Source organism: Phocoena phocoena, chromosome 3, assembly GCF_963924675.1.
Source record: "Phocoena phocoena chromosome 3, mPhoPho1.1, whole genome shotgun sequence".
NCBI lineage: Eukaryota > Metazoa > Chordata > Mammalia > Artiodactyla > Phocoenidae > Phocoena > Phocoena phocoena.
Window position 1 is genome coordinate 66456596 of NC_089221.1, and position 25848 is coordinate 66482443.

General features: G+C 35.8%; 1 protein-coding gene across 2 annotated transcripts in view; it reads left to right on the forward strand.

The window, feature by feature from the left end:
- XRCC4 (X-ray repair cross complementing 4) overlaps window positions 1-25848 on the forward strand; it is a 255708-nt gene that overhangs the window by 8217 nt on the left and 221643 nt on the right. Inside the window, exon 2 of one of the 2 annotated variants that reach the window (XM_065874517.1) lies at window positions 19159-19307. In XM_065874517.1, coding sequence (XP_065730589.1) covers window positions 19169-19307 — 139 coding nt within the window. In that variant the 5' untranslated portion in view covers window positions 19159-19168. Of the gene's footprint in view, window positions 1-19158; window positions 19308-25848 lie in introns of those variants that run through there. The other variant, XM_065874516.1, reaches the window with a different exon arrangement.

The window sequence follows — 25848 nt, forward strand, 5'->3', positions numbered from 1 at the left end:
TCATTTCATTTATATCTTACTCAAACTTCACTCTTCTAAATTATTTTTAAACAATCCCAGACATCATATCACCTGTAAATATTCTAACATGTATCTTTAAAAAATAAGGACACTGTAGAAAACATAACCACAATTCTATTAACATAGCTTAAAAAATTAACAGTAATTCCCTAGTACTACCAAGTACCTAATCTGTCTTCAAATTACTACTTCATAAATTTTAATAGTTTGTTGGTTGAGTCAAGATTTAAATAAGGTCTTTAAATTGCAGTTGCTTGTGGCTTTTAAGTCTCTTTTAACTTAAATAGTCCAACCCTTCTCTCCCTTTTGCACTGAAGTTTATTTGTTGAAAAAACTGTCAGTTGCCCCATGAAGTGTCCCACTGTTTAGATTTTGCTGATTGCATCCCTTTAGTGCCATTTAACATGTTCCTTCATCCCTTGTGTTTCCTATAAATCAGAGGTTTGATGTGATTCTGTTGAATTGTTTTTTTTTTTTTAGCATGAATATATCATAGGTAATCCTAGGTAGAGGCTTATGGCTTTTACCAAGGCAACCAATGGGTTATGAGTTCTTTTTTGTATTGGTTAAACCAGTGGGTTATGAATTCTTTTCTATTTATATCTCAAAACTTGGCTTTAAGACAGAATTTGTATTAGGAAATAAAAGAAGTCAGAATGTGGGGAAAGGGAAGAGGAATACATATATATATAGATATGTTTACTGGCCATAAATTTGTCATTACCCTAGTAACTCTTCACTTCTCTAATTTTAAAGCAAGTGATGTTAGGAGTTCCTGTCTTGAACCATATAGACTCAAAGAATGTTTTTCTTTAGAATTTCATGAGTTCTCATTAGTAGAAGAAGGATTGGCTCTATACTTTGAAAATTCTGTTTGTGGTTAGAATAATCTAAAATAAGGCAGTTGTTTGTAGAGAAGGTATAGTAAAGTTGTATAAAGAACTTTCCCTCTACTATTTGAAGTCTGTACCTGGGTTATTTTGGGTTATACGTCGGGTCATGATTTAGATTTGTGTTAATACATTGTGATACTTTGTTCATAGGTTAAGGAAAAGCAATTCAGTACCTTGATAGTATAAAATGAGAAAATTCAGAGAGAGGCTGAGAGCTAAGAAGTAGAGTTAAATATGAGACTCATAAAGAGGCTGTCTAGGGTTGAGACACTTTTTAGGCAGTGTGTTGGATAGACCTAGTTTTGAATACACTTCTGTCTTTACTACACCTTGCTGAATTTCAGTTTTCTTGTTTTTAGAATGGTTCTGAAGATTAAAACAATATATGTAAAATTCTCAGCACAGTTCATGACATATGCTTAGTTCATTTTTGTTCCACTCCCTCACTGACAACCATATACCTTGAGATTTTAGGATAAATTAATGACTTAATAAAGCGCTATCTGTATCGTACATTTTAATTAGCTATATATGTACCTTAATTTTTCTGTGTTTATCTAGTTGTTTTTGTTCTCAGATTATTACCACCCTCTTTTTCATTTTGTCCTGAGTCTAAGAACCTCCTTAGATATTAAACCAGATATACCTGAACTGAATGTTTTCATCTAACTCTCTAACCATGATCTTCATGTCCTAGAATAGTCTAACTTGATTGAATCTTATTGGCCATCAGTTAAATAGATATCTCTATTACAGATAATTTCCAAACAAGGTTTAACCAAAAATTAGGCATTTCCAAATAACAGCAGTTCTGTAAAATTGGTCATGGTCATCATTTGTCTGTGTTTTCTGAGCAAGCAAGATACCATACTAAAAGACACAAAAAATTTAATATGATTTTGTTTTTGAAAATTTGATCATTTATTTTGATGTACATCTTTATTTAGTTTGGAGCTAGGTCCCTTTTTAAAATGAAAAGGATTTATATCAGTGGGCATCTTCCTGGATATTTTCTGTTATGTTTCATTGGACATTCTTGTATCTTGGCCAAAGAGGAGTATTCATGCAGGAAGAAATGAATTTACTAATATGTGTTTCACTTGTTAATTAAAGATAATTTTCAAGGCATTGGATTACATTGTTGTTGTTTTTAGTGAATCTATTAGTTTATTATTGGAATTTTATTTTATAAACATTGGATTCCTCATATGGACATATTCTTAATATCTCTTGTTTTTGTTTATTCTGGGCCTGTAATTTTTTTTTTTACATTATAAAATGTAGCAACTTCATTTATCATCTTCCATGTATTTAAGGTATCTCTTCCTTACTTTTTTATTATTACTTTAGCTCCCATCTAGCAAAATTATATACTACCTTGTATTTTAGTTATAATTTTGTAGAACTCTATTTTATCGTGTTTTTGTAACTGGATTAAAAGCTTCTGAGGGAAGGCATCATTCCTTTTTTTTTTAATCTGCTGGAGTTCTTATTGGGCTTCCTCAGTGAATGTTTGACTGGTAATGGAGTGGACTTTTTTTAACTGGCTTCCCTCAAATTGATGTCAGTTCATTATTTCAATTTATGGAAAGTTTTGGTTTTGTTCTATGTACTAAGTGACTCTGAAACTAACTTTGAATGGCTTTTCAGATCAGCTTTTTAAATTCTTCATTGCAAAATTAAACTTCTCTTCCACAAAGTAGCTTCATTTGTTACTAAATGTTTTATTAATTCTTTGGGAAAAGTGTTTGTTTAAAAAATAATTATTTCTTTTATTTTCTAAAGAATGTGATATTTCCAACTTCTTCCTAATGAGAAAAATCATCACTGATGACTCTGTAGTTTGAATTTTGTTGATGACTTTCATTGTTTTATAGGATGAACATCTCTGATTCAGTGCTATTTCAGAATCTTTTTAGGATTTAGTTTCAAAATTGATGTTTTGTTGTAGTCAGAAAAAGACAATGGATTGATTAATCATTCTGATTAATATGGTAATGCAAAGAGGCTCTTTCTTAGCTATGTGACCTTATTTTTTTTGCTGCCTGCTACAGATATTGGCTGCCAGACACTGCCATTCCACACTGTAGGAGCACAGCCTCCAAAATTCTGATACCTTAATAACAAATGACTTTTAATCTAGGTTAACTTCATTGCTTGCTTTATTCAAATGTTGTAGAGGTCAAACCATAGGAAGTCAGCAGAGTGGTACTAGAATTCTGAAGCTATCAAAATTCCATTTCAGAGTCAGAAGCTATATACTCTAAACTCACTGTTGAGTGATTCAATGGGCATAATTCAGCTCAGGCCCTCTTCCATCAGGAGGAAGAGCTGGAAGAATCTCTCTGAACACGATGATCCTGGTATCTTCCCTATATTAGACCTTCTTTCTTTTTTCTCCAGTTGGGGAATAAGATGATTGACAGCTGGGATCCTTGGAGGCTGATCATAACTGCTTTCAATGCTTCTGGACCTTGAAAGGATGGATAGATATTCACAGGTATAGACTAGAGGTAGATATTTTAGGAGAGGGAATAGCATAAGCAAAAGGGCAGTTGCAAGGGTGGATTCAGAATTCCTACTCAGCCTTTAGGTCTTAGATCTCATTTCCTCTAGAAAGCTTCCCTTACTACCTCTTTATGGCTCTTAACCTCAATGTTTTGTAACATGTGTTTATTTGACTTTCTATTCATGAGAGTATAAATGTTCTGAGGTCAGGGGATATGGCTATTTTATTCATAGGTCTATTCCTAGCACCTAGCATAGTACCTGTTGTCTGGCAGGATCTAAATAAATATTTATGCATGACTTGTCATATTTCAAAAGTCACTTATTTTGTGAGAGGCCAATCTGGGCCTCTTTATCCAGTGACATTAGAAAAGACCAGATTTCTCAGGTAAAGATTCCCTATTCCAAGAGCTTGGGGACAAAAGAATTGATTTCCGATTTAGTAGAGGATATACACCAATAGCCTTAAATAAAGCTGGACTAAGGCTATTTTGTTTGGCACATTAGGGTGTTTTCCAGCACCAATAACCAATTCTCCAGTTCTCCAATACCAACTAGGTGTCCAAAAATTCAATTTAATTCTTACACTGCCTACCTGGAGTTAGTGTCAGTTTCCATAGGTTAAAGGGTTCAGTCCCACAAGACTGCCTTCACTTCAGATGCCAGTTGCAAGTCCCGGGTCACCCATACTTCTGACCTGCCATAAATTGGGGGTTCCCATGACCATCTCCTCAGGTTTGATAATTTGCTAGAATGGCTTACAGAGCTCAGGAAAACACTAAAACACTTTACTTTTATTTACTGGTTCAGTAAAAAAGATACGGCTGAGGAACAGCTCGAAGAGGTGCATAGGACAAGGTATAGGTTAGGGTGCAGAGCTTCAGTGCATTGACTGGGCAAGCCGCTCTCCCAGTACTTTGATATGTTCACCAACCCAGAAGCACCCCTCCCCCAATTTCTTTGTTCCAGAGTTTTAATAGAGCTCAATCTCCAGCTCCACACTCCTCTCTGGAGTTGAGGTGGGGGTGAGGCTGAAAGTGCCAACCCTTTAATCTTTTGGCCTTTCTGGTGACCAGCCACATCCTGAGGCTATCTAGTGACCCCACCCTAAGTCAACTCATTAGCATAAACACTGGTATGATTGAAAGGGGCTCTTCATGAAAAACAAAAGACACTCCTGGTGTTAGGACTTGTACTCTTCTAAATTGTACAAGGCTTGATTTAAATTTTAGGGGTACAAAGTTTCAATTCAGTTTGAGAATGCATCACATAAGGGGACTCAGAATTGAATCTTTTCTTTGATCTTGGAATCTCCTCCCACTAGAGTTATCCACAATATGTTCAGGGATGTGCTTGAAAATGACTCAGGCTCAGTAATTACAGCATGGGAGATAAGTATGTAATTATTCGTCCAGTTAGGTATGTTAAGTAATCATGTGCCATTTATAACTTAGTATTATTTGAACCATGTGAAATTGCCATTTTTTTATAGGTTAAAAAATGTGCAATTTCATATGGTTCTTAAATATTTTTGTTTGGCTGAATTAGGTAGGGTCACCAATTGAGGATATGTTGTAGGTTTTTTTTTCAGGGTTAACTCTCATTTGTACCCCAGTCTTACCATTCATCCCCTTGTTTGCCATTAGAAAATAGGCAGATAAATGGGTGTAGTTTTAAGTAAATGGTGGATTTGTGAGTGGGGGAAACGTATAGTACAAGTCTTGTTTCTTTTCCATGCAAGTGCTTTTAGTTACATTTCAGTTCTGAGCAGCACATTTTTCTAGTAGAAAAGGCTTGAATCTTTTGATCTTTCTGATCAGGCTACCCAAGATGTCTATTCTCTTGATCTGTACATCCCCTGCTTAACCAGTGCCTGCTTCACCTACACCCTCCTCACAGGACTAACCTTCTTACATACGTGCCCCTGCCCCAGCTAGTGATTGTTCACATCAAGGGGCAGTGAGGGGCTGGTGCCCCTCTGCTAGTTTCCCTGGTAGTTGAGGAGCCCACCTGATGTCAGTTTCCCCTATAACTGGGAACCTCCCCCTTCCCACCCCCCTGGAGCGAAGCCAGCCATCACATCCTACCTGCTGTCTGCCACACTTGGTGAGGTGTTGCTCCAGGATCTTGCTTCAGACATGTAAGCTCCCCTTATACATTAAACCACTCACATCTCTGTTACTGACTCCAGGCTCTTTCTTCGGTCTTGAAGCTGGGCAAGTACAGGCCTTGCAGGCCTGCATGGTGTAGCCCAACAACTGTGTAAGCTTAACTGATGGTGTTTCATAGGAACCTCTTCACTCTTTCTGAAATTAAAATATGAGAGAGGGTCAAAGTTTTGAGGCTTAAGAAATCATAATTGTTAAATTCTTAATGAAAAAATACTGTTGCTTAAGCTAATACTATATTTGAGGTACTATCTTACTTATTCATTTCTGTTAAGTGTCTTTCTCATATGAAACTGCAATCAGAATGGAAGTATTGTTGTGAACATTTAGAAAGTTTCCAAAATGTTAAGTATACTCTCATTCTTTCTGCCAAGGTTGTTTGTAATCAAGAGTGTCCATTTGATGAATATAAAGGAAATCATAGTCTTGGAACTTTGAGTCCAATTCTAGGTGTTAGATTTTATGTGGGAAATTTATTCAGGCCATTTTATTGTTTTTTAATACTCACTTCATTGGGTAAGAGAAAAGAAAGGAGAGGAAGTGGAATTTGAACGAATCACTGAAACTAATGATTATTAGTATTTGTAAAAGATAAGCAGAGGAAATGAGCAGTAATATGATATTTGGAATGCCAGCAGCTGGCATTCCATACTCATAAGAGATAATTGAGAATAATCTGTAACCATGGCAAAGATACTTTAGGTTTAGACTTATTTTATTGTTCTAATGCTTTATTCCTGAAGCATCAGATTGTTTATTTAATGTCTTCCTTGAATATCAGCTGTATATTACAAGTGTTTGAACAAGATTATACCAACAGTCTTAATTATATTTTGCTCTTACTTAGGTTAACCAACCATCCTAGTTTGCCTGGGGTTGTTGAGAGATTTCCTAGGACATGGGACTTTCAGTGTTAAAACTGGGAAAATCTCAGGCAAGCCTGGACAGATGGTCACCTTACTTTCATTTCAAATTTAATCGAATGGAGAAAATCCTGACATAATTAGAAAGGTATTTAAGAATCCTGTAAATTCTTTACCCTTAAAGTTTAGAAAATTCTAACTTGAAAACATTATTTCAGGAAAGCATTTCTTCTATAGAAGGTTAGTTTTGTTTTAATTGCTTTGGAAATTTAAAGGTAAATTGATTTTGTGGTCATTTTTCAAAAAGACCTTAATTTACCCTTTGGTCACATAGATAACAACCAGCAAATCGACATGCTATTAATAATGAAAATGCTAGGAATAAATTATTAATTAAAAAATACTCAGTGTGGGAATTCTGATAAGATAAACAGGAGTTGTCATTGCTTTTAAAGAAGTTCTGAACAAATAAAATAGTCTTCTTTTCTGAAATTGTTACATGATGTTTGTCTTTAAGTAGCCCAGTCAGTGGCTGTTGTATAAACCTGTCTTTCCTTTTTATATATCCTTGAATTTTTGTAACATGATAAACTTTAAAAAAATTTATCACTACTCTTTTGGTTTACAATTTATATTTTTTTCTTTTCCTCATTTTTAAAAAAAGGAAGGTCAAAGAAAATAATGTGATCAGGAATCTAATTACAGACTATTAACAGCATGTGCTGTGTGCTAATCTTTATTCTGAACTCACTTTAGTTATCAGCCTACTTTTCTCAACAAGGGGGCACTTAAGTTAATTGCTTCATTAGAAACATGCTTTCAGCCCTTTCTGATCCATAAGTAGGACTCCTTGGCAGAGCTGCAGAAGTTTGAACACCTGCAGCCCAAGCAGCTTGAAAGGAAGCCATAACTCACTATAAAGGAAAATAAAAGAAGCTCAAGTTCAAAATGGTGTTATCAATGATACAGTGTTGTCACTAACTTGAGCTGACCTAAGAGAATTGGCTTCTGCATTGCTTCTTACCAGCATCCAAAAGGGCATACAAAATTCTTTGTAAACTAATTTAAAAAGTGTCTTGTTTATTCAGAAGCAACTGTGAATGGTATTTGTTCAGAGTCTAGATCACATCAGCCAACAACTTATTTCTCTTCTAAGAGAGAAGCCAAGTATCAAAGACACAAAGTACTAAAGATAAGCTTCTCAATTCTCAACTGTTCTGAGCTCTCAATAAAGCTACTGATGTACAAATTGGGGTGGGACCCAACTGTTTCCACCTGCAGGCTTGTCTTAGATCCTTGGCTCTGGCTGGGAGAGGTGCTGATACTAGTCTGACCTTTAGTGCCCTTAGAAAACAAAACACAGGCTTTCTTATGGCCCTAATCAATCATTCCTTCTGAAAATTTCATCCCCTTTCTTCAAGTACTAGTCTTGGGGCAAAAAACCCATGGCTGACTATTCCCATTTACAGTGCTGGTGAAAGCAAAGAGATCCTTGATTCGCTCTTACGGAATCTTAAAAGACATTACAAGTCATCCTTTTTCCTGTTTCTATGGTGGAGTCTTAGATGTTTTGTGTTTGATATTTAATGAGAGGGTGACCTCAGTAAGTAAAAGAATGAAGTGCTTTCAAAACTGGTTCAAATAGTATATTATCAGGAAATTAAGACTCAGTTGATATAAAAAAATTTATAAGGCTATTGAGGCATAAAATACTTACAGGATACTGAGTTGTTACATTTGAGCCATTAATATGTTAAGTTCCTAAGCGTGGCCCACAGGTAGCATCCAAAATTTCAAATCTGAGTTAACTAGAATAGAATCTTTAAAATAAAATCGTTTAGTTTCTGTGATGAGTATCTAGAGTTAATCAGAAAATTGGAAAATATTTGAAACATGAATAATTCAAAGATGTTAGAACTAATCTGACCCCTAAATGTCTTTTTTAACATTATTATGATTAAAGCCTTTTATATCATTGTGAAAGTAGGATTTACTGATAGGCATCTGGAATATTGAATTTCAAATTAACTTGTTTCTATAATTAGAAATTTGTCACTTGTTTCAAACGGTGCTAAGAAATAACAGTGAAACCAATTGCTGTTTTAGAGTAATTCTAAGTTTCATTAATGCTAAAAATAGCCAGGGTTCTTCAGCCACATTTAAGAAAAAATAATCTGTGTAAGTGTGTGTGTATCTTTGTGTGTGCATATAAATTCTATACAGGCAAAAAACTTCATCAGTAGTTTCCATTACCTTCTTCCCTCCCAGAATTGTGGTTTTGGGCCCATTAGAATTATGTAAGCCTCTAAGTATGTCTTTTTCAATGATTGGCATAGAAAAACAGTAACACATATTTTCAGTAATTTTCGAATTTAAGAATTGCAGACCATGTGGATAATTTACTGCATGTTAAGTGTATTGACTAATTGATCTAAAGAAAATATTTACAAGTGGATGAAGCATTTCAGAATTAAGTACATCTAGGCAAAGAAGACCTCAATGTAGGAAAAATTTTTGATTAAGTGAAATATTTAAAAATAATTATATTTTTTCAGTGATTATGATGTAGTAAAATCTACAAATTTCATATTTAAAAACTATTAATATAATTGATGTGGCTACAAGTATGGTTATTTTATAACTGTCTTTTTCTTCTGGGAAGAAGAATAATTTTCTGAGTAAACTTTAGGTAGATATTAGAATTATTGCTAACTTACCAATTTAGAGGTATCTTACACTGTTTTTTTTTTTTTTTGGAATTTTTGAGTTTTATTTATTTTTTTATACAGCAGGTTCTTATTAGTTGTCCATTTTATACATTTCAGTGTATACATGTCAATCCCAATCTGCCAGTTCATCACACCCCCACCCCCACCCCACGCTGCTTTCCCCCTTTCGTGTCCATACATTTGTGCTCTACATCTGTGTCTCAGTTTTTGCCCTGCAAACCCGTGCATCTGTACCATTTTTCGAGTTTCCACATATAGGCGTTAATATACGATATTTGTTTTTCTCTTTCTGACTTACTTCACTCTGTATGACAGTCTCTAGATTCATCCACGTCTCTACAAATAACCCAATTTCGTTCCTCTTTATGGCTGAGTAATATTCCATTGTATATATGTACCACACCTTCTTTATCCATTCATCTGTCGATGGGCATTTAGGTTACTACCATGACCTAGCTATTGTAAATAGTGCTGCAGTGAACATTGGGATGCATGTGTCTTTTTGAATTATGGTTTTTTCTGGGTATTTGCCCAGTAGCAGGATTGCTGGGTCATATGGTAATTCTATTCTTAGGTTTTTAAGGAACCTCCATACTGTTCTCCATAGTGGCTCTATCAATTTACATTTCCATCAACAGTGCAAGAGGGTTCCCTTTTCTCCACACCCTCTCCAGCATTTGTTGTTTGTAGATTATCTGATCATGCCCATTCTAACTGGTGTGAGGTGATACCTCCTTGTAGTTTTGATTTGCATTTCTCTAATAATTAGTGATGTTGAGAAGCTTTTTCATGTGCTTCCTGGCCATCTGTATGTCTTCTTTGGAGAAATGTCTATTTAGGTCTTCTGCCCATTTTTGGATTGGGTTTGTGTTTTTAATATTGAGCTGCATGAGCTGTTTATATATTTTGGAGATTAACCCTTTGTCCATTGATTCATTTGCAAATATTTTCTCCCATTCTGAGGGTTGTCTTTTCGTCTTGTTTACAGTTTCCTTTGCTGTTCAAGAGCTTTGAAGTTTCATTAGTTCCCATTTGTTTATTTTTGTTTTTATTTCCATTACTCTAGGAGGTGGGTCAAAAAAGATCTTGCTGTGATTTATGTCAAAGAGTGTTCTTCCTATCTTTTCCTCTAAGAGTTTTATAGTGTCTGGTATTACATTTAGGTCTCGAATCCAATTTTTTTTTTTTTTTTTTTTGGGTTACGTGGGCCTCTCACTGTTGTGGCCTCTCCTGTTGTGGAGCACAGGCTCCGGATGCGCAGGCTCAGCGGCCATGGATCACGGGCCTAGCCACTCCGCGGCATGTGGGATCTTCCCGGACGGGGGCACGAACCCATGTCCCCTCTATCGGCAGGCGGACTCTCAACCACTGCATCACCAGGGAAGCCCTCGAATCCATTTTGAGTTTATTTTTGTGTATGGTGTTAGGGAGTGTTCTAATTTCATTCTTTTACATGCAGCTGTCCAGTTTTCCCAGCACCACTTATTGGAGAGATTGTCTTTTCTCCATTTTATATCCTTGCCTCCTTTGTCATAGATTAGTTGACCATAGGTGTGTGGGTTTATCTCTGGGCTTTCTATCTTGTTCTATTGATCTCTATTTCTGTTTTTGTGCCAGTACCATATTGTCTTGATTACTGTAGCTTTGTAGTGTAGTCTGAAGTCAGGGAGTCTGATTCCTCCTGCTCTGTTTTTTCCCCTCAAGACTGCTTTGGCTTTTCGGGGTCTTTTGTGTCTCCATACAAATTTGAAGATTTTTTTTCTAGTTCTGTAAAAATGCCATTGGTAATTTGATGGGGATTGCATTGAATCTGTAGATTGCTTTGGGTAGTATAGTCATTTTCACAATATTGATTCTTCTAATCCAAGAACATGGTATATCTCTCCATCTGTTTGTATCATCTTTAATTTCTTTCATCAGTGTCTTATAGTTTTCTGCATACAGGTCTTCTGTCTCCCTAGGAAGGTTTATTCCTAGGTATTTTATTCTTTTTGTTGCAGTGGTAAATGGGAGTGTTTCCTCAATTTCTCTTTCAGATTTTTTGTCATTAGTGTATAGGAGTGCAAGAGATTTCTGTGAATTAATTTTGTATCCTGTAACTTTACCAAATTCATTGATTAGCTCTAGTAGTTTTCTGGTGGCATCTGTAGGATTCTCTATGTATCATGTCATATGCAAACAGTGACAGTATTACTTCTTCTTTTCCAATTTTTATTCCTTTTATTTCTTTTTCTTCTCTGAATGCCATGACTAGGACTTCCAAAACTATGTTGAATAATAGTGGCGAGAGTAGACATCCTTGTCTTGTTACTCATCTTTGAGGAAATGCTTTCAGTTTTTCACCATTGACAATGATATTTGCTGTGGGTTTGTCGTATACAACCTTTATTATGTTGAGGTAGGTTCCCTCTATTTCCACTTTCTGGAGAGTTTTTATCATAAATGGGTGTTGAATTCTTTTGAAAGCTTTTTCTGCATCTATTGAGATGATCATATGGTTTTTCTTCTTCAATTTGTTAATATGGTGTATCACTTTGATTGACTTGCATCTGTTGAAGAATCCTTGCATCCCTGGGATAAATCCCACTTGATCATGGTGTATGATCCTTTTAATGTGTTGGTGGATTCTGTTTGCTAGTATTTTGTTGAGGATTTTTGCATCTGTGTTCATCAGTGATATTGGTCTATTATTTTCTCTTTTTTGTGATACCTTTGTCTGGTTTTGGTATCAGGGTGATGTTGGCCTCATAGAATGAATTTGGGAGTGTTCCTTCCTCTGCAATATTTTGGAAGAGTTTGAGAAGGATTGGTGTTAGCTCTTCTCTAAATGTTTGATAGAATTCACCTGTGAAGCCATCTGGTCCTGGACTTTTTTTTGTTGGAAGACGTTTAATTTCAGTTTCAATTTCATTACTTGTGATTGGTCTGTTCATATTTTGTATTTCTTCCTGGTTCAGACTTCGAAGGTTATACCATTCTAAGAATTTGCCCATTTCTTCCAGTTGTCCATTTTATTGGCATAGAGTTGCTTGTAGTAGTCTCTTAGGATGCTTTTTATTTCTGTGGTGTCTATTGTAACTTCTCCTTTTTCATTTCTAATTTTATTGATTTGAGTCCTCTCCCTCTTTTTCTTGATGAGTCTGGCTAATGGTTTATCAATTTTGTTTATCTTCTCAAAGAACCAACGTTTAATTATATTGATCTTTGCTATTGTTTCTATTTCATTTATTTCTGCTCTTACCTTTATGATTTCTTTCCTTATGCTAACTGGGTTTTGTGTGTTGTTTCTCTAGGTCCTTTAGGTGTAAGGTTAGATTATTTAAGATTCTTCTTGTTTCTTGAGGTAGGCTTGTATTGCTATAAACTTCCCTCTTAGAACTGCTTTTGCTGCATCCCATGGGTTTTGGATCATCGTGTTTTCATTGTCATTTATCTCTAGGTATTTTTTAATTTCCTCTTTGATTTCTTCAGTGATCTCTTGGTTATTTAGTAACGTATTGTTTAGCTTCCATATGTTTGTGTCTTTTACGTTTTTTTCCCCCTGTAATTGATTTCTAATCTCATAGCGTTGTGGTCAGAAGAGATGCTTGATATGATTTCAGTTTTCTTAAATTTACTGAGGCTTGATTTGTGACCCAAGATGTGATCTATCCTGGAGAATGTTCCGTGTGTACTTGAGAAGAAAGTGTAATCTGTTGTTTTTGGATGGAATGTCCTATAAATATCAATGAAATCTATCTGGTCTGTTGTGTCATTTAAACCTTGTGTTTCCTTATTAATTTTCTGTTTGGGTGATCTGTCCATTGTTGTAAGTGAGGTGTTAAAGTCCCCCACTATTACTGTGTTACTGTTGATTTCCTATTTTATAGATGTTAGCAGTTGCCTTATATATTAAGGTGCTCCTATATTGGGTGCATATATTTTTATAATTGTTATATCTTCTTCTTGGATTGATCCCTTGATCTTTATGTAGTGTCCTTCCTTGTCTCTTGTAACATTCTTTACTTTAAAGTCTATTTTATCTGATATGAGTTTTGCTACTCCAGCTTTCTTTGATTTCCATTTGCATTGAATATCTTTTTCCATCCCCTCACTTTCAGTCTGTATGTGTCCCTAGGTCTGAAGTGGGTCTCTTGTAGACAGCATATATATGGGTCTTGTTTTTGTATCCATTCAGCGAGCCTGTTTCTTTTGGTTTGAGCATTTAATCCACTCACGTTTAAGGTAATTATCGATATGTATGTTCCTATTAGCATTTTTCTTAATTGTTTTGGGTTTGTTTTTGTAGGTCCTTTTCTTCTCTTGTGTTTCCCACTTAGAGAAGTTCCTTTAGCATTTGTTGTAGAGCTGACCTGGCAGTGCTGAATTTTCTTAGCTTTTGCTTGTCTGTAAAGCTTTGATTTCTCCATCGAATCTGAATGAGATCCTTGCCGGGTAGAGTAATCTTGGTTGTAGTTTCTTCCCTTTCATCACTTTAAGTGTATCATGCCACTCCCTTCTGGCTTGTAGAGTTTCTGCTGAGAAATCAGCTCTTAACCTTATGGGAGTTCCCTTGTATGTTATTTGTCATTTTTCCCTTGCTGCTTTCAATAATTTTTCTTTGTCTTTAATTTTTGCCAATTTGATTACTATGTGTCTTGGCATGTTTCTCCTTGGGTTTATCCTGTATGGGACTCTCTGCACTCCCTGGACTTTGGTGGCTATTTCCTTTCCCATGTTAGGGAAGTTTTCGACTATAATCTCTTCAGATATTTTCTCGGGCCCTTTCTCTCTCTCTTCTCCTTCTGGGACCCCTATAATGTGAATGTTGTTGCATTTATTGTTGTCCCAGAGGTCTCTTAGGCTGTATTCATTTCTTTTCATTCTTCTTTCTTTATTCTATTTTGCAGCAGTGAATTCCACCATTCTGTCTTCCAGGTCACTTATCCGTTCTTCTGCCTCAGTTATTCTAATATTGATTCCTTCTAGTGTAGTTTTCATTTCAGTTATTGTATTGTTGATCTCTGTTAGTTTTTTAATTCTTCTCGATCTTTGTTAAACATTTCTTGCATCTTCTCGATCTTTGCCTCCATTCTTTTTCCGAGGTCCTGGATCATCTTCACCATCATTATTCTGAATTCTTTTTCTGGAAGGTTGCCTATCTCTACTTCATTTAGTTGTTTTTCTTGGGTTTTATATTTTTCCTTCATGCAGTACAAATCTGTCTGACTGTTCATGTTGTCTGTGTTTCTGTGAATGTGGTTTTTGTTCCACATGCTGCAGGACTGTGGTTCTTCTTGCTTCTGCTCTCTGCCCTCTGGTGGGTGAGGCTGTCTAAGAAGCTTGTGCAAGTTTACTGATGGGAGGGACTGGTGGTAGGTAGAGCTGGCTCTTGCTCAGGTGGGCAGTGCTCAGTAAAACTTTAATCCACTTGTCTCCTGATAGGTGGGGCTGGGTTCCCTCCCTGTTGGTTGTTTGGCCTGGGGCGACCCAACATTGGAGCCTACCTGGGCTCTTTGGTGGGGCTAATGGCAGACTCTGGGAGGTCTTATGCCAAGGAGTACTTCTCAGAACTTCTGCTGCCAGTGTCTTTGTCTTCACGGTAAGACACAGCCACGCCCTGCCTCTGCAGGAGACTTTCCAACACTAGCAGGTAGGTCTGTTTCAATCTCCTGTGGGGTCACTGCTCCTTCCCCTTCGCCCCAATGCGCACACTACTTTGTTTGTGCCCTCCAAGAGTGGAGTCTCTGTTTCCCCCAGTCCTGTCAAAGTCCTGCAGTCAAATCCCACCTGCCTTCAAAGTCTGATTCTCTAGGAATTCCTCCTCCCATTGCTGGACCCCCAGGTTGGGAAGCCTGACATGGGGCTCAGAACCTTCACTCCAGTGGGTGGACTTCTGTGGTATAAGTGTTCTCCAGTTTGTGAGTCACCCACACAGCAGTTATGGGATTTGATTTTATTGTGATTGTGCCCCTCCCACCTTCTCATTGTGGCTTTTCCTTTGTCTTTGGTTATGTGGTATCTTTTTTGGTGAATTCCAGTGTCTTCCTGTCGATGATTGTTCAGCATTTAGTTGTGATTCTGGTGCTCTCGCAAGAGGCAGTAAGAGCATGTCCTTCTACTCCACCATCTTGAAGCAATCTCATTACACTGTCAATTTTAGATTTTTTTCTATCATTCTGGAAGTTTCTCTGCTTCCTTGTGCTTTTTTCTGTAAGATAGTACAGCTCTAGCCTTCTATAATTAAGCATGCCTCTTATCCCCCAGAAGATAGAGAAGTTAGTTTTGTTTTGTGAAGAGTTCTGACAGAATGAGTTGTTTTGATTTTCATATTCATTCGTTAATTGAGAAAAATATGATGCTTTATTTAGGAGAACATAATAGTTTTAAATTGAGAAAGCAAATTAAAATGATTTAAAAATTTGGCTTTTATTAAAACTTATTAGTTATCAATGAAATGTCAATTAATAATTTACTTTTGGATTGTCACAACATAGTATTTATATTGGTCATAAAAATTTGAGGCAATTTTATACTCTTAGCTTTTTTAGGATCACGTAGTAAGAGATTCATGCTATGTGATTAAAGAATAATTCTCTCTAGTTGTTCATCTTTGTTCCTCATTTTGACTTTTTATAATGTTTTTTCTTTGCATATTTGTAATTTTTAGGGTATTCCTTTAGTTTTGTTAACATCTATAGCTTAAGTATCTCTTAATGAAGTGTACATGAGCACAGGATATTCCAGTATTAGAAAAAAATATAGTTTTTTGCTTTGAACTAAATAGTATGTGGCATATCGTAGTCTGGTAAGTTTGAGGTCAATCTGGGCAAGATTCTAGAGTGAATTACTGGAAGAATAGTTTTCGAATTAATAGGAAAATAACTTGTAATCAGTAGAAATGAGAGTGGGATCACTAAGAAAAATGTCTGTCTTAATTTCTTTTCCCTCCCCTCCCTTCCCCTCCCCTCCCCTCCCCTCCCCTCCCCTCCCCTCCCCTCCCCTCCCCTCCCCTCCCCTTCCCTCCCCTCCCCTCCCCTCCCCTCCCCTCCCCTTCCCTCCCCTCCCCTCCCCTCCCCTTCCCTCCCCTTCTTTTCTTTTCTTTTCTTTTTTTTTTGCCATACGAGGGCCTCTCACTGTTGTGGCCTCTCCCGTTGCGGAGCACAGGCTCTGGACGCACAGGCTCAGCAGCCATGGCTCATGGGCCCAGCCGCTCCGTGGCATGTGGGATCTTCCCAGACCGGGGCACGAACTCATGTTCCCTGCATGGGCAGGCAGACTCTCAACCACTGCGCCATGAGGGAAGCCCCTTCTTTTCTTTTTTTTTAATAGCACTCCTAGACTGGCAGAGTAAGTAGGTTTTACGTAGGACTATCTTGATATCCTTGTGACTTAAATGGAGGTATCAGCAATACACCCACCTAGTAGTAGTGATTGATGTCTAAGAGAGGATTGTTTCTAATGGCAAGCCACAGAAGTTTATGCTTGAGCTTGTTCTGCTCAACATTTTACATAAATGATTTTACTACTCAGAAGCAAGGTTTATTAAACTTTTAAATGGCAGGGTCAGCAAGAGATTATAAATGTGCTGGATCACAGTAACAGAATCACTATTCAGTGTAACCTTGACAAGCCAAATGTATAATATTTGAAATTGCACACCTGCAAAGAATGAACAAAGCAAAAATTGAACCTTGTACACATATTCGGTCAAATGATTTATGACAAAAGTAACAGCATTGCAGTAGGAAAGGGTAGTCTTTAATAAATAATACTTGGTCAATTTGATATCCATGTGGAAAAAATATATTTTGACCCCTCCTGACAATTGATGTACAAAAATCAATTCCAGATGGATTGTAGATCTAAGTGTGAGAGGTACAATTATAAAGCTCTTAGATAAACATAGGAGAACATCTTGGTGACCAAAGAGTTCTTAAGTAGTACAGAAAAAGTATAACTATAACATACAGATTTTGATAAATTTTAACTTCATGAAAATTAAGAACTTTTCATCCAAAGTTACCATTATGAGAGTGAAAAGATAACTTACAGAATGGTAGAACTGTACATATATCTGTAAAAGGATTCATAATCCAAAAAGTAAAGAACAAAACAAAAAGAAAATAATATATCAGTAAGAACATCAATAAGAAAAATACAACTGAATAAAAACATTAGCAAGATTTAACAGATACTCCACAAAACAGGATGTTCAAATGCACAGTCAAGGTATGAAAAGGACTCAGCATCATTAATTATCAGGGAAATGTGAATAAACCATTGTGTAATACTACATACCCACCAAAATGGCTAAAATTAAAAAGATGAGAGTCCGCCTGCCCATGCAGGGGACACAGGTTCGTGTCCCGGTCCATGAAGATCCCACATGCTGTGGAGCGACTGGGCCCGTGAGCCATGGCCGCTGAGCCTGCGCGTCCGGAGCCTGTGCTCTGCAACGGGAGAGACCACAACAGTGAGAGGCCCGTGTACCGCAAAAAAAAAAAAAAAAAAAGATGAGAAATGTTTGTAAGGACATGGAGTGATCAGAACTGACATACCGGGCTTCCCTGGTGGCGCAGTGGTTGAGAGTCTGCCTGCCAATGCAGGGGACACGGGTTCGTGCCCCAGTCCGGGAAGATCCCACATGCCGCGGAGCGGCTGGGCCTGTGAGCCATGGCCGCTGAGCCTGCGCGTCCGGAGCCTGTGCTCCTCAATGGGAGAGGCCACAACAGTGAGAGGCCCGCGTACCACAAAAAAAAAAAAAAAAAAAAAAAAAAAAAAAAAAGAACTGACATACCAAGTGTGTAAATTGGTACAAACCTTTTAGAAAGTTTTTGGCTGTGTACTACTAAAACTGAACATATGCATATCCTCTGGTCCAGAAATTTCACTCATGGTTATGTACTCATAGGTATATGCCCAACAGAAAAGCCTGGATATTGCTAGCATATTTATGGAAGCACTATTTATGCTAGTCAAAACCTGGAAAGTACTCAAATGCCTGTCGCTAGTAGAATGGATAAATAAATTGTACTATACCCACATAATGGAATATTATACAACTATGAGCATGATCTACAATTCTAAGAAGCATTTCTGAAATGTAATGTTCCATAAAAGAAGCCAGGCACAAAATAAAATGTGCTGTATGATTATATCTACATGAAAGTACAAAGATACTCAAAATTCTAATCTGTTAGGAAAGTGGTTATTTGGGGACACAGTGACTGGAAAAGGGGTGTTGTGAGAATGAGTTCTGGGGTGGTAATGTTCTGATTGCTGATCTAGGTACTGCTTACATGGATTTGCTCAATTATAAAACTTCCAAGTTAGGTTTTAGATATCTGTACTTTTGCCTGGATATAATACTTCAATATAAAGTTTTAAAAATACAAAAAGTTTATTAGCCTCAGGCTGTAATAGCTTGATATAATCCATCTCCATTACAGGGTACTTCTATCTCAGTGGACAGAGTGAGTCCTGGGAGCCCCTTTCTTAGAGAAGATGTGATAGGTATGGCCAACTCTTGGGTTCTGAGATTTTCTTTTCCAAATCTTTATGCTACTCTCCTTTTTCATTTACACAGTCTTTCTCCAGACAGAGACTAAGAACTTGATCCAATTTATCCTCACTAATTATAATCAGATTCCAGTCCTGAGATTATTCCCAGATCACTCACACAAGTTCTTGTGACTATCTGTCGTAGAGAAAGAGGCTTTGGGGAAAATGTGATCTTAATATTGTTGGAGATAGTAATTTTTATTCAGCTACACAACTTGGGCAAATCATTTATGAGCCTCTGCTTTTACCTGTAAAAATTGTGAATCAGTATTGAACAGAACTGTGATTTACTGAGTTTGATGGTTGGCTATTATATAGCTTTTTGTTTTACTTGTTTCCTTGGTGCTTTGTATAGCTGAGAGACCAGTACAGAAAGCATCATTATTTGATAGTCACAGTTTCTTGCAAAAATATTTTTTTTCTTTTATAACAGGTGATCAGAAATGGAGAGAAAAGTAAACAGAATCTATCTTGCTTCTGAACCTGATATAATTCATTTTCTACAAGTTGCTTGGGAAAAAACACTAGGATCTGGTTTTGTTATTACACTTACTGATGGGCAGTCAGCATGGACTGGGACAGGTAATGTTAAAAGCAAATTTTTTAAAGAAAAATTTCAATAATGTGCTATTCTTCAGTCCTCAGTGATACTTCAAATTAAAATGTTTCTTTAATAGATATTGGTTAAAATGAACATGATTGCTTTTACTTGTTATTGCTGTCTGATTTACACACAGATTTGTAATATTAATATTATTTTCTGTAGGTAATATTAATAGAAGGATAGAGAAATAACCATTTGAGTCTTAGTTCTTGGAGTTGGTCAGAGTTTTTAAAATGATCTCTTTATACAAAACATAAATAGTACTTTTTATATGTATCTTTTCTTAGGACCCCAGGGAAATATTGGGAGGCACAGGAAGGTGGATTGGCTGGGCCAAGGCTTGGGAGAGTGGGGTGGTGGTGGTTTTCTTTTTATTTCATATACTTATATTGTTGAATTATTTTCCAGTGAACATGTACTACATTTGTAACAAAAAGAAGCAGAACTAATAGCCTAAAACTTTGTAAACCAAAGTTCAAACCCATTTATGGGATTTTGGCTGTTATTTTATGAAATAGACTTTTGCTTTTTTTAATCTTTGGTAATAATCTTTTTAAAGAGGTTAATGACCCTGAAATCATTTATGGAACATTGCAGGTGTAAAGTCAAAATATCTAGAATTATGTTTTACTCATATAGCAAAATTTTGTTGATAATATACTTCTAAAGTGTTTTATTGAAAGATTTAAAAAGCTATTTCTACAGTTATGAAATAGTCATTTCTAGAGTTATGTTGTAAATGATGTTTTAGGTAAAATAATTTTGTCATGTTAATTTATGTGCTATTTGTATCTTCTATCAACTTTTGAAATATTCCCCTAAAATTTATTACTGTAATAATTATTATATCACCTTTTAAAATCACAATACATTGTGAAGTTTTGTTTTCTTCTTGAGTGTTACAAATTCTGTTATACAACGTAGTCAAACTGAATTTGTATTTACAGGGTTTTGGTTTTTATTACTCATTTTTTTATGACAGAGAATGAGGAATGGTAATATAAGTATTACTGTAAAATAAAGAAATTTCAAGGATAATGTTTGTAGTACCTGTTATGGTATCTATTTAAGCTGTAAATTTCTATGTAAGAGAATTCAGTGGTTGGTTGGTTGTTGCAGTGCAGGACTGGAGGAAAATTTGTCAGGTTAGCTCTATGTATGCTGGTGAAGGTATACCCAAGTGACAATAACTCTGTTTTGGGGTAAATGGTACACAGGGTTGAAGACCATGGCAGTAGTCTAATGCCAGTTTTCAGGGAGAAAAGAGCAGTTCCAACAGCACAGCCCAGGAGGTAGGTCCTAGGTGATGTGGTTGGTTGTATATAAGGAATTTATAACTTAGATATTTCTAATTAACAAATGGTTTATTCTGTATAACAAGAAGTTATGGTCAGATGAATGACCTTGAGGTATTTTAAGAACCTTAATATCAAAGAAAAAGATTAAATTTTGATGTAGTCAGTAAACCTCATTCACCAGGACAAAGAACAATAATACGTTGTTTGAATTTTTTTTTATATCATTAAGGACTGTGAAAAGAAAAAGAATACTGTGGTTAACTCTTAAATCTTAATGTAACCAGAAATTTAAGTTAACTTTACATTTATGGAACATTTTGTTTATGTCATACAAAATGTGCTGGCAGTTGTTCTTAATATTCTTAACATGAATATTGTTTCACTAGCCTACATTCATTGAGAGCAAAGTACACATCTAATTTGCCAACCACTGTTCATAAGTATTTCTATCAGTACATAGGACATACATGCCTTGATGGATATTCTCTGAAAGAAAGAATGAAAGGATGCCTGAAATATATAAAATTGGTTAGGAAAAAGAAGAAAGGAAACTACTCATTTTAGAGTTAGCATATATTTTAATGAAAACTCCAGTTTCATATTTACTTGTTGGCGTTGATCATAAATGCAGTATGTTTTACCATTTGTTTTTCAGCTAATGAAATTTAGTGTGACAAAAATGTGATATCAAACTTCTGTATCCCTTGGTGGATTGTTAATCTTTTGGCTTCCTGTACTGAACAAGCTTTCAAACAGAAAATTTTATACTGCACTGGATCTGGTCATTTATTTTCAAAGATATTGAAGTTTTAAATCTCACAAATGTTTAATGCCTTTTATTACTCACTTGTGTGAATTTCAGGGTCAAAATACGTAATCAAATAATATAACATTGTTTCCATGTTTACTTAAGTCTTATACATAAATATAATTTGGTTTGGCACTTTACAGATAGACAATAAGATAATTAAGAAATTGAAACAATTAAATATTTGAAACATGAAAATGAATTTCCTTCCTATACCTCATCCTGTTTTTTGTACAACTTTTTGATTTCTGCAACCTTCAATTTGGATAATTTTTTTTCTCTTTTCATTTGAGTGAAATTAAAAGGATGTGGGGTTCCTTTTAATCTCCCACACACTAAACTCACTGATTTATTTTCCATTAGCAATGTTTTATCTAATGAATGTTTTGGGGTCTAATTATCATGTGGTCTATCATCACTTCAACATTGTAGAGGATTATATCACAGGGTTAAGTCACAAAGTCGGTTAATGATCAATGACTGTTATTTGACTTTCATAAGAATTGCAGTCAGCGGTAAGAAACTTATATCACCCATCTCTGGGGTAAAGTTCATTGAAGAGTAAATTAAACTTTTTAATGCATTTATTATCAAATAATTATATCCACCTATATTTGTTCTAAACACTGATATGTTTGGTGACCTATATGGAGATTATGTGACAGAGCCCAGTAGAAAAATGATTTTTAAAGAATGAAGTAGAAAAGTGGGTCCGTGATAATGATGACTTATTACGTCTGTGTGTCTTCTCAGCTCTGACACAAACTTAGGATATGCAGTCTTTTGGTTCATTATACATAAGGATCCAAAGTAAAGAATTTTCTTTCCTTACTTACATCTTCACCTACCCATAAATGGTGTTAAAGTGATGCTTTCTTGGATTCTACCTGTCTGAGAACAATTCCTTGCTTTTTGGTCATGTTGGCCTGCTCTCTTTTTATGCCATATTATGTTGCTCATCTGTATCCTTGCTGAATTTTATTATTTTCATGGCTTTTATCCCTGGTCACTGAAGTTTTTAAAGGAGCATTGACTGCTTACAGCTGTGCTTCCTGCAGCACAAAATTCAAAACCGGTGACCAAATTGTTTTTCTAGGATTGAAGTTCTAAATAGGCAGTCAGAATTTCACATTGACTGTTATAGGAAATGTTCAAGTAAATTTTTCTTCTTAAACTAATACCTTTTTTTTTTACAAAACATATTTTTAAAGGAGAGGCATAAATAGAAATAATTTCCTTTCACATGTTTTTTTCCTCTCAAGAATGAAATATTTTGAAACACTAACCAATGCAGCATTCACAGATGGAGTAACATACTAAGAGGGTATCTGAAAGGTTATCTAAGATGTCAGCACTTGAATCAAGGCTCCATAAGGCTGGCATTTTTGTCTAATGGTTGTATCCCTCATGCCTAGAATAGTGCCTGGCACATAGTAAATGCTAATTAAGCATTTTTGGACTAAATGAATTGAATCAATAAATTCTATTAAATATTTTCAGACAGGCATCTTTTCATTGTAATGAAATTTAGAATACTTTTTACTAGATGTTTTATCAGTAGACATACTTTATTATTTTTTTAATATATTTATTTTATATTGGAGTATAGTTGATTTACAATGTTGTGTTAGTTTCAGGTGTACTGCAAAGTGATTCAGTTACACATATACATATATCCATTCTTTTTCAGATTCTTTTCCCATATAGGTTATTACAGAATATTGAGTTCCCTGTGCCATACAGTAGGGCCTTGTTGGTTAGCTATTTTATATATACTAGTGTGTATATGTTAATCCCAAACTCCTAATTTATCCCCCCCATCCCACCTTTCCCCTTTGATAACAATAAATTTGTTTTTGAAGTCTGTGAGTCTCTATTTTGTAAAGAAGTTCATTTGTATCATTTATTTTTTTGCATATTTTCTTATAAGTTTTTCTATAGTTGCATTAAAGATAGTTTCTACAGATTATTTCCTATTTCTCTGAGAAATAATTTCTCTCTCTAGGTACTTATAACTCTTCAAAATTATCCAAACACAGAATATGAAATTATTCCTCAGATAAGATGCATTTGCCTTCTTAATTTTATGTTTTTTCAGAAGAGCTAATAGGGTATTTGAAAGGTCAATAGATTTGATAGTGGTGATCATCTTAAATATGCATATGCTTCAGAGAGAGAAAAAAATATGTTGAAGTATTTTAGAAGCTGTAAAATTACACAAGCATATTTTTATTCTTACCTTTTTTCAAAGGCTGCGTTGAGAGGTCATTTATTTTCAATATTAGAATTTATAAAAAACTGATCAGGAAAAATATGTGGATGCATTCCTGGACTCTCTTCCTCATTGCCTGTCATGGGGCTTCCAGACCCTTGATAGCACATGGACCAACGTTATGAAAAGCTGTTATATTTTTAGGGATTCTTTAATCAAGATTTTATTGTTTCTATATTATTTCATACCAGTGTGTTTTTTAAATATTATGGAAGTAAATAATTTAGCTAATGTCCCATATCTCTGCTTCACCTCAAACCAGAACAACCAGAGAGATATAAGTATGACCCCAGTTTTACCACTTACCTACTTCATGACCCTAGACCATTACTTGATCTCTCTGAGCCTCACTTTTATCATTTGTAAAATGAGAATATCTATCTTTCAGTGTTGTAAGGAATAAAATAGATAAATGTAACCTTTAAGTAAAAAAGTATAGAACCGTATGAGTCTTTCATCATTGTGGTATCCTGAGTTGATACAGGAAACCACCCAACCATACGTACCTTCCAAATAAATATTAGATTAAATCTTGTAATTTTAAAAGCAAATAAACAGACACATTGCAGCCTTTGAATGTAAGAAAGGGAATCCCCAGGTGCCATGTGTGAAGAGGTATCTGAAAACCAAAGTGGTTAATGGGAACTAAAGAACTATAAGTTCATGGAATATCTGAACTAGATACACATCTAAGTGACTGTGGTTGTAATACCTGAGTGGAGTGGCCTGTTGAGACTGCAGGCCTCTTAAGGAATTTCTTTATCTCTAAAGATAAAGAAAGTAACCTGGAAGTGATCCTGTTAATAAAATCTTTAAAAAAACAGACAAAAAAATTACTCTGGCTTGGAGTTGTAGAATCAGAGTAGTCACTAAGGGTTATGAGTAAATTAAAATTCCTAACAGAAATCAGAATCCTGTCTGTGTTATATAAGTGTGAGGGTAGGGGGTTTAAATTTGAGCTGTCTTAAATTTGCCGCAAGTGTAAAAACCAAGTGAAGAAATTAACTTTCAAAACTGGTCCAGAACTGGTGAAACCTGTAGGGACTACAAGAAAGGCCAACCAGCAACCTTCATTTAAAGCCTTAAATGAAGGGCTTCCCTGGTGACACAGTGGTTAAGAATCCGCCTGCCAATGCAGGGGACACGGGTTTGATCCCTGGTGCGGGAAGATCCCACATGCCGCGGAGCAACTAAACCCATGCACCACAACTACTGAGCCTGTGCTCTAGAGCTCATGAACCACAGCTACTGAGCCCACGTGCCACAACTACTGAAGCCCGCGCGCCTAGAGCCTGTGCTCCACAACAAGAGAAGCCACTGCAATGAGAAGGCCACACACCACAACGAAGAGTAACCCCAACTCACCACAACCAGAGAACAGCCCGCGTGCAGTGAAGACCCAATGCAGCCAAAAATAAAATAAATAAAATAAATTTATTAAAAAAATAAATAAGTAAAGTCTTAAATGAAGACTTTCTGCTGTCCAGAGCACTTGATACTCTGGCTAGAGGAGAGTCATGTTCACACCTCACAAAGCAGGAAAGGAAAAAAGGCAGAGCAAGAATGTGTCAGCAGCTAGAAGAAATGGCATTCATACCCTAGGAACCACGCAAAGAGAGTGATCTGAATGAGATCTTAAATATATTTAAATCCTTCAAATATTGAAAAGAAGGGTGTGTCAAGAACAAGGTATTATGAAAAAGAAACAGAGGATATCTAAAATTGAACATGTAATCATTGAAGTAAAAATCTCTACGGATGAGTAAAACATCAGCTTTAAACGTACCTAGACGAGAGAATTGGAAACCAGATATATAATATAACGCAAGCCGTAGAGGAGACAATAAATATTAATTCCCTTCCCTTTCCTTCCTCATCGACTCCCTTCATCTACCATTTTTATTGTTGGCACATAATGAGATGAGAAGAATGAACTCCATTTTTACTTTAATTTGACTCTGCCCATGTGAGTGAGAAATAGACTATAGACTATTTAATCTCTTTAATAATTGAGGCAAGGAAGAAAGATGTTTTAAAATATTGAGCTTATTAATCATTATAGGAAATAATTGCTATGACCTAGGAGCAGGTACACAAGACGGTTGTTTCTGTGGTAACTTATAATCCATGTATTTGATCTG